Genomic DNA, 13,243 nt, shown 5'->3' with positions numbered 1-13,243 from the left:
CAACACTAGGGTATAGGACAGGTAGGCACCATGCTGGGACCTGCCTGTCCTCCACAGGCAGGGATGCCCAAATACAGGTAGGTCACTGGGCCTAGGCACAATCCAACACTACCAAGCTGACTCTGTTGCTGCCCTCAGGGGTCTATGGTCCACCATCTCTGGCCATGGGCAGGGTCAGAGGTTTCAGAGGAAGAAAGTAGCTGGGAGCAGAAGTGGCTGTGGGGAGACGCCAAGGAGGAAGGCAAATTAGCCCAAAGATAGCCCTTGGCTTTGTCCGTCTGGAGACCAGGTTCCCTAGTCTAGGTCTGGAGGACGGAGGTGGCAGATAGGACAGAAAACACCACTGGAAAGGGTGGGAGGCCTAGTGGGGTGGCTAGGACTCAGAATAGGTGCCTGCGGCTGGTGCTGGGAGGCAAGGGGTTAAGGCAGTGGTGGGGGGTAGCCTATGGAAGGAGGACACACCTGTACGCAGGGGCGGCGGGCGGGGCCCAGGTGAGGAGCCTGCGCTGGCTGCCTGCGGAGAAGGAAGGAGGAAGAGTGGAGGCCAGGACAGGCCTCAGGCAGCAGGCTGTGGAATCCTGGCCTGACTCTCCTTCCTCTCCTCAGCACTTACTCTCTGGGGGGGCAGGCGGCCCGGTGACAGGTAAAGGCCACTGGGAGAGGGGTCTTGGGGCTCAGCTGGGGACTATAGAAGGGAGATGAGGGCTGGTGAATTGGTATGTGGGGGCAGAGACAGGCTGTGTAGGTGGTGGGGGAAGGGGTTCAGAGACAGAGAACAGGTGGGCAGGGGGCTTCTGAAGCCCTGCCTGGACCTCAGTGGTTCAGCAGCTCAGGGTGGGGCTGGTGGCGGGCTGCAGGCCTCACCCGGAAGTGTCCCCAGGGACGCGGGTGCTGGGGGGATGGGAGCCAGCGTTCTGCAGCCTCTCCACAGGGAGCCTGGGTTGAGGACTGCCTGACCCGGAGGTGGGCAGGCTGGGTGGGGGCCCCCGTCTTACCCAGCAGTGTTTGGGTGCTGGTTGGGAGTCTCTAATACTGCCGGGTAATGATGGAGGCCCCTGTCCGTGTCACCGACATCCTTTACCTCAAGCCCCCAACCCCCAGCCAACTGCAGCCCCCCACTTGAACCTCCCCACACAACCTGGAATACCCTTCATCTTGTGTGGAGGGGGCTGCAAAAGAGGTGGCTCTTGGTTGGCAGGCTGCCCACTGAAGGGACACAATGGTTCCGGGCCCCTCCCCCAACCCAGAGTGATTTGTCATCTGGTGGATCCAGAACCCACAGCCGACCTTGAGCTTGGGATATACTCTCAAAAGACTTCACCAGGCCCGCAGCCAGGGTCCCTGTAGCAACTGGTCAGCTCTAGCCCAGAGTTGCATGTCAGCCGGCTCTGGGTCCATCTTCCAGCACAGTGTTGGATGGTCTAATTGTGAAGCTCCTAACACTGTCTGGTAAAGATGGCCCCCGGGCCGGTTTCCTCGGCAGTGACCTTCAGGGAGCCCTGAAGACCATGGAGGCCTCCTGACCAACAATCTCTGACCTTTATCCCTCTGGATGGGGGTGTAAATCACTAGGAAAAGGGGAACAATGGGAGGAGACAAAATGGCTGCCTCTAGAGCGGCAGCAGCATGATTTGAAACATACTTGGCTCTCCAGGCACCTCTACTCTCTTCCCACCTTGGGAACATGAACGAAATAAAATGGAATGAAACTTGTGGTAGACTGATTAAGGTTACTTGACCCATTTTTTGTCTGTCGATCTCCTCTTAGGCTCCCAGTTCCTGAGGACTGGGGCAGCCACAGCTACTTCATCTACCTGTCGAGCAGGGGGAAATTGATCTTTCTTCAAAAATCTAAGAAGCTGAAGATGAACTCAGTCTCTCACCCTATAAGACTCACCTCCCCTACCAAGCACTTTGTAATTCCTGTACATACTTCTGCTCCCAGTATTTATGGTTTCAAATGTTCTTTCTCTCCCTATAAGGACAAGGGACGGGACACGGGTTGTAATGGCATCAAGTAGAGCAGTGGCTTCATTTCCCTGGTACTTGAGATTCAGAGAGTGCTGTCTTGGGAAGGAGATGAGGTGGCTTACATAGGGACTAAAAACAGGCACCTGTTAGGGGCGCAAGCTGTGGGAGTGAAGAGCCCATCTCAACACAAGTAGAGCCCTGTTTCACCTGTGAAACAGGCTCTGGTGACTGTGAAATTGGTAGTGTGGGTAGCCCATAGCAGGCAACATGACACACTGGGCTTTGGACACGTAAGTCCCTCAGTAGGCACAAATGGTCTCCCCCACAGCTACATGGAACCCTGTTACCAAGGAAGCAGCTCATGTTGGGGTCATCACATTTTTGGTCTAGCTCAGCAAAGCCACAGCTGCTACAGCCTTAAAAAAGGAGATGTTGGTGAACACAAGTGTGATGTGGTAGAAATAGAAGGTGGAGTGGAAAGTGCAGCTGGGCCTCAGGATCCAAGGGCCCTGTTTCTAGCTTGGCTCATTTTGGATGACTGCTGGGCTTCCAGGGCAAGAGCAGCAGAGCCCAGGCCCTATTTCCTTAACTGCCCTGGCCAGAGTCTGTGCTCCTCCTGCTGGCAGAGATGAAGACAGACCCAGGAGTGTTAGGTGAGCAAACGCATGCGTGCCTCCCATAACCCAGCTCAGACATGTGAGACCTTGACTTCAGCTTAAGTAATAAAAATTTATTGAGAATTCCTGGGATGGTGGTTATCGCCTCCCAACAGAGAGGGAGGAACCAACTCTGTAGGAAATCACTGAGAAATCACACACTGTCCCAACAACCCTTGTCAACACTGGAAGTCATTCCCCTGAAAACGGGTCAGTCTTCATTCATCCAAAAAGGGTTGGTAGGACAGATCCAGAGGGGACCATCACATGATACCAGGGGCCAGGTGGGGGTGTGCTCCTCAAACACCAGGGGAGAGACAGATCCACTTCTTCTCTGGTGGTTAAATTCTTGGTCACCAAGTTCATTTCTTAGCCTTGATGAGGCTGTCACTGCGGAAAGGCAACAGATAAGGGAAGATGACATTAGGAGACAAATGTAAGAGGCACCTTGGCCACTCCCTCCTCAACTACCCTCCTTCCAGATAAAAGGTTAGTATGGGGAGGTGAGAAAGGTTAGGCGGTGGGGGAGGAGGCAGGTACTGGGAGATGAGCTACAAGACCCCAAAGAAACATGCATCAACAACTTACCTCCCCCTGCAGATACCAGGTCACCAAATGAACAGGAAACACAGGAAAAGAAGAAAAATGCAGAGGTGATTTGACAGTTCAGGCCCCACCCAGCTCTAAACCCTCCTTTGCTCCCAAGAGAAAAAGACAAATTGGGTTGGAAGCCAGGAATCTCAGGCTCTGGAAAGGAAGAAACTGGTTCTCTTTGCCACTGCCATTTCTCACTTCTCCTTTCGTAGCATCTTTCCACGCCCCCACAGCAGCAATTTTAGGGTTCCCGAGTAAGGATATTGAGTTTCATCTTTCACCATTTTTCAGTTAGACAAAACTTTACAATTAAAGTGCTTCTTACATGAATAATCCTATTCTCATAAAATCAATCCTATGGGATTCAAGTTAGGCATATCAACCCCCACACTTTTCCATCTTTGGTTTAGACACATGGTGTCTTTCAATGGTGACAAGAGTAAGCTAGTAACAGGCCCTAGAGCCCAAGCGACTAGACTCAGATCCCATGTTCTGACACCCCACTATGTAGGTCACATCTCTCACCGGGTGAAACTTTCATCCTGTAGGTTCAGCACAAGGTTGTCAGCAGTGAGATAGACACGATTCTGTGATGTGGCAATCTACAGGGTAGGAAACAAGACAGACGCTTGTATTAAGCAGAAAAGGCCTTGATTCCTGTCCTTGCATTAAATCACCACTGATGGGGCATATGTGGGTTAGGAACAGGGATCCAACGATGAGAATGACATGGTTCCTGACCTCACACAAGGATCCAGAGCAGTAAGCAACTGTGATGTGTTAGAATTGTTAACAGGTGTGAACAAAAGGTCAAGGGAACCCAGAGGAATCGTTTTTGTATGGGCGGAGGAGTGACAGAGAAGCCAGTTTGAGTAGCAACCTGAACGAGCATGATTCTAATTCCCTTGCTTCAATGTGCTTTAATTAAAAACACTTTAACTCTCCAGGCAGCCCTGGAGGGATACTGGGCTCATACTCACCGTCTTGGAGATGTTCTGGGCTGCCCGGATCTTGCGCAGCTTGATGTAGCCTGGGTTCTTGCTCAGTGCTTCTCCAAGGTGAGCAGGGTAGGGTTAAGGGTTCACACATGGCCAGGTCTCAATCACTGGCCCCATCTTTACTACTCCCCTGGTTCCAGCCCCCCTCTGGGCTGTCAGATCCAAGGTTGCGCTCAGGTGGCTTGTGCCCAGTCTTATTTTGGTCCTCACCTGTGGGCCCCCCTGCAGGCAGCTGCCAGGAACTGGAGGCAGCAGCAGGAACGTAGGCAAGGCCAGCAGTGCTATTGATCTGCCTTACAGTGAGGTGCCAAGCTCAAATACCCCACTAAGATTTCAGATCCCATTTGAAACCTCTACCCCCGGGGGAGCCAAGGATCAGAGAGCACAGAGTCGCATTCGCCTTAGTCTCATCAGCCGGCCCATGAGGGAGGACGGGGAAAGCAAGGTGCCTCAGAGGCAGGCTGAGATCTCTCCAGCAGAAGGATATCATCTTGGCAGCCTCGGCCTCACCCTCGGCCTGCACGATCTTCTGCCGCTGTTCCTGCTTTGCTTTTTCCACCAAGAATTGGGCCCGCTGGGCCTCCTGCTGGGCTGTGGTGGGAGCCAGGTCACAGATGTGAGGTGTTAGGGACCCCATCTCCCTTTCTGCATTCTCAGAAACCCTCGTCCTACTCGTCTGGTAACTCACCCACTTGTTTGGCTTCTACAGCAGCTGTGTATTCTCGGCTAAAGCTCAGCTCTGTGATGGCTACGTCATCCAGGATGAGGCTGAAGTCCTTGGCCCTCTCTGTCAGCTCTCGTCGGATCAACAGGGACACCTGGGGGTTAGGGTGAGGAGGGGAAGGGAGAGGTGGTTTGAAGGGACTGGAGAACTGAAAGGAAATTGTTGCTGTGACCATCTGAATACCATATCTTCTGAAAATGGCAGAAAATTCACTAACCCTTTTTTAATTCCTCACTAAAACATCTGAGTTGGAACATATTTGGTCCAATCTTTTCAGCAGGTCACACTAACTTCTAATCTTCTACTCTCTCCAGCACCTCTAAACTTTGTTTTCTCCCATGCTTTCTCACACTGACTGCTAGCTATCAAGTTCCAATCTTGGCTCTCCTTGTTGCCCACAGTGGCCATTAGTATAGCTTTTAGATAGTAATGGAACCTGGGTCACAACCTTTTTCTATTAAGCTGGCTTTCCTAATACCCAGTGCTCTGGGCCTAGAAGGGAAATGCTGCCACTATGCAAATGGTAATGGGAGCTGGAGTCCAACCTGGGCGCGCTGTGTGATCAGTTGTGAGGCATTGAACTTGGCCACCACACTCTTGAGCACCTCGTTGACAATGGACGGCAAAACTCGCTCCTCGTAGTCTAGCCCTAGGCGCTGGTACATGCTGGGAAGCTCCATGGCATTAGGTCGAGACAGCACTCGCAGGGAGATGTTCACCATCTGCAGGTCTAAGAGTGAGGTCAGCAGTGGCTGGTCAAGGCCATCGGGGCCTCATCTGGTCTCTTAGCCAAGCACCCTTCCCCAAGCACCGTCTCCTCTTTGTGTTTCCCTCCATGCGATGTCGTGCAGCCTGGAACTCCCCTGGGGCGTGGCAGCAGGGAAATCAGGCCAGCAACATGTGACTTGGCACAGGCCAAATGCATCCTTGTCCACTGTGACGTCGTCTCTGCCCACAATCCCTCCACCAGTAAAGCTGATCTGTCTTTTTGCCACTATTGTGTGCAATCTCTACTGTAGGTTCTATCATAATCATGTTTTCTTTACTAGACTATAAGGGCTTGAAGACAAGGATTTGTTTTATGAATCCTTTATTCCCAGGGCCTATGGTTTAGGGAATGTTAAGTGACCTGCACTAAAAATAGTACAAAAAAAGTATATTATAGATGAACTACTTGCCTCAGTGTGTACACGCCTGTGTGTGTGTGTGTGTGTGTGTGTGTGTGTAAGGAATCTGGGGAATCTCAAAGGCACAGCTTCTAGGTACGGTGTAGGAGGGAACAGATGCACCAGGGAAGTTTCCCAGAACAGGGTGTACTAGTGGATATAATTAATAAGTTAAGCAGTTAAAAAATGGCTTTGATCTAGGCAGTGAATAAGACAAAGAACAAACACTGCTCTCAGTGAGTTTACATTAGAGGAGAGGGGCAGTTAATAAGAATGTACAAACACATAAAAAATGTGAATGTGCAAACATAAAAAAATGGACAAACAAAAGTGTCCAGATGTACTACTTTAACTCCAGAAGCAGGTACTTTTATTCCAGCTCTTTTGCAGATGTGGAAACCAAGGCCCAAACACTCTGACATGACCATCTGCCCCTAGGAGCTCTTGCCAGGTTCCCTGTTGACTTTAGGGAGCCCATCTGCTGGTAGCTTCCAAGTGTCCAGACCTACCTTTGGAGCCTGTGGGGGAGGAAATTTTTCTGGGTCTGGCCCGAATGTCATAGATGATGGGATACTGGAACCAAGGTATCCTGGAGGAGAGGAAACAGGGATAGGTATTAGGAGACTGCAGTTTCACTAGTTTTCCCAGTTTTCCCTCACCACGTGTTTCTTTGCCTGCCCCTCCTCTTAATGACCAGACAAGGAGAAATCCTATTCTTCCTTTAGAGAACAACAGTTTATGCGTTGCTGGAGTTATGGGCAGCACATACTGTCCTGGGAGATGGGGTGAGGAAGGGAAACAGTAGAATCCTGTTGAAAGTCCTACTACAGCCATTGGTGGGTTGGCGTTCAAGGGTGAAGGGTCAGGGTCAGTCCGCTTTGCCCGCCATTACCTGAAGTGAAGGCCCTCGGCGAGAACGGTGTCCTGCTGCACGCCACCAATCCGATTAAAGAAGATGGCTCTTTGTCCGCCTTCCACTGTGGGGATAGGGGTGTTAATCAGGCCAGGTCACTGCTCAGAGTACGTGCTAGCCCCTGGTGGGGCGGGGCGAGGGGCTAATCCCTTAGCGCGGGGACCAGGCGGGACAAAGTAGGGCGTCTGGGGAGGGACTAGAGGAGTCCAGAGTGCGGACGGAGGTTGCTCACCGGTGAACACGGACTCGCGGACCCCATAGGCCACGGCGCCGGCCCCCAGCAACAGCTTCAGCGCCGTGCCCATGCCCCGGGGCCCGGAGGGCAGCCGCCCCGCTAAGTCCTTCAAGTTCTGGGCCATGTCTGATCCCGAGGCCGGCGGCACCAAAGGTCAGGAGGGGGTGCCGGCCCGCCTCTACCCCACTCCAGTTTAGAAATCGCAACCTTCTCACGAGGGTCCGGGCCCCAGGTGCTCTCAGGCGAAAGGGCACCGGAAGTGCGCTCCCTTCTAAACCCTCCCCTAGCCCACGGCGGACCCAAACTACGCGCACAGGAATTACGCATTCGGAAGTCCCGCCTCTTTCTGAAACCCTGCCCTCCCAGAGAGGCTTTGGTAATGCCAGACTGGAAGCTATCGCCATTTCCAAGCGCCCATTTTCAGAATGGTAGCCGGAAGGAAGTTCGCAATTAGGGCGAGCGCGAGGTTTTAATTTAAGGATATTAGCGCAATTTCCGGTTCGGTTGCAAGATGGCTGCGCCCAGTGGTGGATTCCAGCCTCGTGAGCGTCGCGGTGAGGACCAGGAACAGGACTGGGATGCTGTGGCGCCCAAGCGGCCCCGATTTGGGGCGGGAAGCAAGATGGGAGGCCATAGGCTCATTGTGGTGCTGGAAGGGGCCAGTCTGGAGACAGTCAAGGTAATGTGGGACAAGAAAATGAAGAATGTGTATATTGATAGGATGGGACCCTGTGGAATGAGTGAGGGTGAGGGCCTCAGTGGATGGAGAAAGCAGAGAGGTGTAACATGCTTTTGGAGGAAGAGTGGCCTAGTTGACTGTCTCTTGGTTTAACATCTGGGGTGGCGGTACTCATTTTCTACTGCCCTTCTTGAATCCCATAGCAGCCTTCATGTCCTTGGTTACAGTTGATTTACCAAGATTTTGTGATACAAAGTAAACTAAGGGGAAGGGAGTTTTGTGCACCGCGGTGTCCCACATCATCCCACGATAACTTACAGGGAAAGGAGAAAGTAGCTTAGTCTGCTCCATCCTTTTATTCATAAGGACTTTGTGTTTTAATTCATTAAAAGGTGTTTACTGTCTCCTTCCTCCGTATTACTATACAACTTGAAACACTGTCTGGATCAGATTATCATTTAATAATTTTACGTCTTTATTTTTACCTGTCATTCGGCTCTTTCCCTGAATAATCCAGCAATTCCCTGTCTTAAGACTTTGCTGCCTTATTCTCTGACTTGTTTCTCTTACCGTTTAGAACTAAATTTGTTCAATGAGTAGGCCGAGAAGAAATAGCACTGGTTGAGAAGTTAGATCTGGATTTTAATCTAAATTCTTATACTTAAGTGTGTGATCTTGAGAAAACAAGTTTGTCCTCAGTTTGTAAAGTGGAGGTTAATACTTTATAGGGGACTGGAATGAAAGTGCTTCAAAACTAGTACATTTCCATTGTAATCTACGGTGTGATTTTTCTATCTTTACTTCTTTAGTCACTATAGCATTTTATTAAGTTTGCAATCTAGAAAACTTTTTTTAAAAAATGAGCAGCTAATGAGATTTCCTCTTTCGTTTTCTTCTGTAATTGATATTTCTAACCTAACTGTAGGTTCTTATAGCCATCCCTTATTTAATAGCCTGCTATCTTTCCAGCCTATTAACTCTGAATGTCACTTCATTTCTTCCTATGTTTCCTGGGGCTGATGGTAGTATCTACCTTACTCGGTTGTTGGGAGGATTAAAAAAGTTAATATGTGTGAAGGGTTTAGAATAATGTCTGTCTCTTGGAATTAGGTATTAGGTATTAGATATTATTATTGTTACTGTTTCCATGTTACCTATTAAAAAGTTGAAAAGGTCATGGCCAAATTAAAATTTCTAGAACATGTTCAGGAAGAATTTAAGCCAAGTTGTCATTAATGGTTCTCCAAGGTGATAGAATTCACAGCTGTTTGAAACCTTCCTCTGCCTTGTGTCTTCCTTGTGCTGCTACCCCTTGCTTCTGCCGGCCTCATCTGGGCCTGCTGTCTCCATTTATTCTTTATATATATTCTGGCCGCACTGGCCTTCTTTTAAGCTCTTTGAAAGCACTGAGTTCTCTTACACCTTAAGGCCATTGCAAATAATGTTCTCTAACTGGAAGCTCCCTTTACTCAGCTCTTTGCATCAATTCCTACTTAATGTTCATTTAACAATTATTGAGTCTATTATGTTCATTTAACAATTATTGAATCTATTATGTTGCTCATTCTTCAATTAATAGGTTAAATGTTACTTCCTCATAGAAATGACTCCTTTCCTGCTATAAATCAGGTCCTTCTGTCATAATCCTTTAATGAACCATTTACTTTTCCTACGTAATGTTTATCACAATTTGATTTAAGTATTCACGTGGTTGTTTCCACTAGAAGTTTGTCACTTCCACTAGAAGGCTCTATGAGGGCAGAGAATGAGGTTTTAAAAATTCTTATATCTCTAATACCTATTATAGAAAATGAATACACACGGTATTCATTCTGATTATTCCGATTAGTGGTTTTCAAGCTTACCATGTTTCCCTGAAAATAAGACCGGGTCTTATATTAATTTTTGCTCCAAAAGATGCATTAGGGCTTATGTTCAGGAGATGTCATCCTGAAAATCATGCTAGGGCTTATTTTCTGGTTAGGTCTTATTTTTGGGGAAACACGGTAGTAACCACAACCCACCAGTGAACCAGTGTTCACACATACACACACACAACTGTGTGAAACCAAAAGTTTTATAAACCATCACTTACCATTACACTACATGTGAAGTACTCATATGTTTTCTAGTTTATTTTATTAAACCCTGGTTATTAAGTCACTAATGGGTTGTTGAGACTGGATTCTTTTTCTTCTATAATTAAGTGTCCCATGGACCTAGTTCTTGGTCCTTTGTTCTTTTTCTGTGCTTACTCTCTGTGACATTCTTAGTATTTCAGTTATCCAATTAATTTCAAAGTCTACATGCCTCTTCTCTGAAATCTTTTGGAATCATATACCTTAAAATGTCAGATCTAGAAATGTTCTATTGAAACATAAAAACTTAGCCTTTCAAAACCTGTGTTTGTACTTAATGGTATGTTTTTAGACTTTTACTGGCCACCTGAATGCTTCTTAGGATTCCAGATAGCAATTTGCAATTTTTTAAGCTGCTACAGATGGATCCAGCCAGATTTTTAGTATCAAGTTTTCACCTGGTATATTTTCTAGTATACAGAGTTGCCGGGATAATATCCCTGTCATTCTCATGCCTCTGTTACTCCAGAATTATCCTAGCTTTGTGCTGGATACTTGAGGATTCTGCAGTTTACAAAGCAGTTTCATATACAGAGGGTGCCAAAAAAAGTATATACATTTTAAGAAAGGAAAAAACTATTAAAATTGTAATGCTCAATGTATACAGATAACAAAAGATGAATACAAGTCATGTATATACATTTTTTTGCCACCCCCGGTATAATCACTGCCTGTCAATGTCTCAGTTCCCACTTTTTCAGCATCATTTTCTTCACATTTCTGCCTTTTCTTTATTCCATCTGTACCTTTGCTGACACTCCTTAAGAACAACCCCTCTTCGTTTTACTCCTGAGAGTATTCCTTGATGAAACTACCTCCTGCATCATTAGAATTTTCACTTTTTCCCAGATTTGCAGCCTTTCAAATTGTTACAAGCAAACTGAGGGAAGGCACCTGTAGATTTTGTCCAGTATATACAGTGCTCCTGTGTTAAACAAGCATTCAGCCTTGCTTATTAACCTTATTCCTACTGGGTTCCAGAATCCCTCACCGGCTTTGCCTAATAGCCACAGGTTTTAAAATTAAATCCAATTTAAAACGTGCAATCACAGGTTGTGCCATTTTCCCTTTTCCTTTTAAGATCAGATCAGTTATGGTGGGGGTGAGTGGGGATTGGGAGGCAGGGTAAACATAGTGATCGCCTGAAGGGTTTGCAGGGAACCACCCCCATAGCTTCAAATTCAGTAGATCTAGAGTGAGCCTGAGAATTTGACTAAAACATTTTCAGATGTTGCTACTGCTGGTGGTTTGGGGACCACACTTTGAGAACCGCTGGGCTAGGTAAAAGCAACTTACGTTGCTCTCTGTCATGTTCCTTCTTCTTTAGGTAGGGAAGACATATGAGCTACTAAACTGTGACAAGCACAAGTCTATGTTGTTGAAGAATGGACGGGACCCTGGGGAAGTGAGACCAGACATAGCTCACCAGGTAAGTCCAGGGACAGAGCTCACCACCCTGTTAGCCTTTCTATGGAAGGTAAAGCAGCTGCATGCTACTTCTTAATTGTACCTTGGTGTCTGCCTCCCTCAGAGTTTACTGATGCTCATGGACAGTCCCCTGAACCGAGCTGGCTTGCTGCAGGTTTATATCCACACACAGAAGAATGTGCTGATTGAAGTGAACCCCCAGACTCGGATTCCCAGAACCTTTGACCGCTTTTGTGGCCTCATGGGTGAGATCTTTAGGATTTGAAAGTTCAGAATGAACTTGGCAGAGGTGAAGGAGGAAGAGGGGATGTGATCGATCCCAGAACAAGGATTCTTCATTACTTTCATGTGCAGGGGTTAAGCCTGCATGGGTTCCTGGCTGAGTGAGAGAGAGTGAACCCATCAGTACACAACTAGTCTTATGCTGACAACTGCTTGTTCATAACAGTTTAGGAGTAGAGTGGATGTAAAACGACACATGGAGCCCTCCTTACCCATTGGTTTTTCTGGTTAGATTCTGGGCAGAAGTGGGGTCTCCACCTAGCTCTGAACTTTGTTTTTCCCCTGCCCTAGTTCAGCTTTTACACAAGCTCAGTGTTCGAGCAGCTGATGGCCCCCAGAAGCTCTTGAAGGTGAGGTAATAAGTACTATCTACTGTTTGGAGGTAGGGTTCTGAGAATGTTTCTGGGGCTCATTTTTCTCTTTTTCTTTAGGTAATTAAGAATCCAGTGTCAGATCATTTCCCAGTTGGGTGTATGAAAATTGGCACTTCTTTTTCCATCCCAGCCGTCAGTGATGTACGAGAGTTGGTGCCCAGCAATGAGCCTATTGTTTTTGTGGTGGGGGCCTTTGCCCATGGCAAGGTAAGGTCTGGGCTCTTCAAGTCCGAGAGCAGTTAGCATTTTGATCCTTGTCCTTATAATTTGGAAAACAGAGACTAAGAACACAGCTGGAAGACAAATGGGGGTTCCCTAACCTGTCTTAGGGCACATCCTTTAAGGACTGCTGGCATATTTGTCAATACCATGCTGTTTTGATTATTGTTGCCCTGTAGTACAAGGCGAAGTCAGGGAGTGTGGTATCTCCAGCATTATTCTTTTTTCTTAGGATTGCTTTGGCTATTCGGGGTCTTTTGTGGTTCCATACAAATCTGATGATTTTTTTGGTCTGTTTCTTTAAAAAATGCCATTAGGATTTTGATGGGGATTGCTGCTGGCATATTTGTAAGTCAAAGCTAGGACCTTTTTCATCTTTTGTACAAATTTGATATTAAACAGCACTGAGAAATACTAACTCAGCCCAATTTCCCTGCCCCAAAGAAGGGACTGAGCCTGTTACAGAGTGACAGTCAGCTGACAGAACTGTTCTCTCTTCAGGTCAATGTGGAGTATACAGAGAAGATGGTGTCCATCAGTAACTATCCCCTTTCTGCGGCCCTCACCTGCGCAAAACTTACCACAGCCTTTGAAGAAGTATGGAGGGTCATTTGACAGTCGGACCTTGCACGGAAACACAGACTGTTGACATTGTAACCCTTGACCTTGTTTTCAATTCACTGTTGGAAGATGACCTTCCTGCACCAAGACTGTGGGGTTTGCGGAAGCTGAGGCTGTATATTTGCTATTTGTTTATCCTATAAATAGTGTTCTTGTAAACCTGGTTGTTCTTTGGGATTCCTAAATTTAGTATTTAATGGTTTATACCGTTTGTTCCCAGACTTTAGGAACAGGTGTTTGGTTCT

At 47.5% G+C, this 13,243-nt stretch overlaps 2 protein-coding genes and 1 non-coding gene across 4 annotated transcripts; 1 reads left to right on the top strand and 2 right to left on the bottom strand.

Moving 5' to 3' along the window:
• Nucleotides 1–2,680: 2,680 nt before the first annotated feature.
• Nucleotides 2,681–7,696, bottom strand: PHB2 (prohibitin 2). Its single transcript, XM_074326112.1, has 8 exons — nucleotides 7,255–7,696; nucleotides 7,002–7,086; nucleotides 6,619–6,698; nucleotides 5,489–5,673; nucleotides 4,908–5,037; nucleotides 4,707–4,810; nucleotides 4,202–4,279; nucleotides 2,681–3,823 (listed from the first exon to the last, which is right to left on the bottom strand). The coding sequence occupies exons 1-8, from the start codon at nucleotides 7,379–7,381 to the stop codon at nucleotides 3,743–3,745; spliced, it is 870 nt and encodes a 289-aa protein (XP_074182213.1). The 5' UTR covers nucleotides 7,382–7,696; the 3' UTR covers nucleotides 2,681–3,742.
• LOC141570311 (small nucleolar RNA U89) lies at nucleotides 4,373–4,637 on the bottom strand. Its single transcript, XR_012494315.1, has one exon. It is a non-coding gene; the product is annotated as a small nucleolar RNA U89 (small nucleolar RNA).
• EMG1 (EMG1 N1-specific pseudouridine methyltransferase) lies at nucleotides 7,624–13,161 on the top strand. Of its 2 annotated transcripts, XM_019754393.2 has the most exons (6): nucleotides 7,628–7,936; nucleotides 11,402–11,503; nucleotides 11,606–11,747; nucleotides 12,076–12,134; nucleotides 12,216–12,365; nucleotides 12,879–13,161. In XM_019754393.2, exons 1-6 carry the CDS (start codon nucleotides 7,769–7,771, stop codon nucleotides 12,990–12,992), a joined length of 735 nt encoding a protein of 244 aa, XP_019609952.1. In that variant the 5' UTR covers nucleotides 7,628–7,768; the 3' UTR covers nucleotides 12,993–13,161. The 2 variants fall into 2 exon arrangements, with proteins under 2 accessions (XP_019609953.1, XP_019609952.1); XM_019754394.2 differs by lacking the exon at nucleotides 12,216–12,365 and having other exon boundaries at nucleotides 7,624–7,936.
• The last annotated feature ends 82 nt before the right edge of the window (nucleotides 13,162–13,243 follow it).

This window comes from Rhinolophus sinicus, linkage group LG02, assembly GCF_036562045.2.
Source record: "Rhinolophus sinicus isolate RSC01 linkage group LG02, ASM3656204v1, whole genome shotgun sequence".
In the NCBI taxonomy this organism is placed as follows: Eukaryota; Metazoa; Chordata; class Mammalia; order Chiroptera; family Rhinolophidae; genus Rhinolophus; species Rhinolophus sinicus.
The sequence above is the reverse complement of the archived record's forward strand: the minus strand, read 5'-3'. Positions and strand labels throughout refer to the sequence as shown.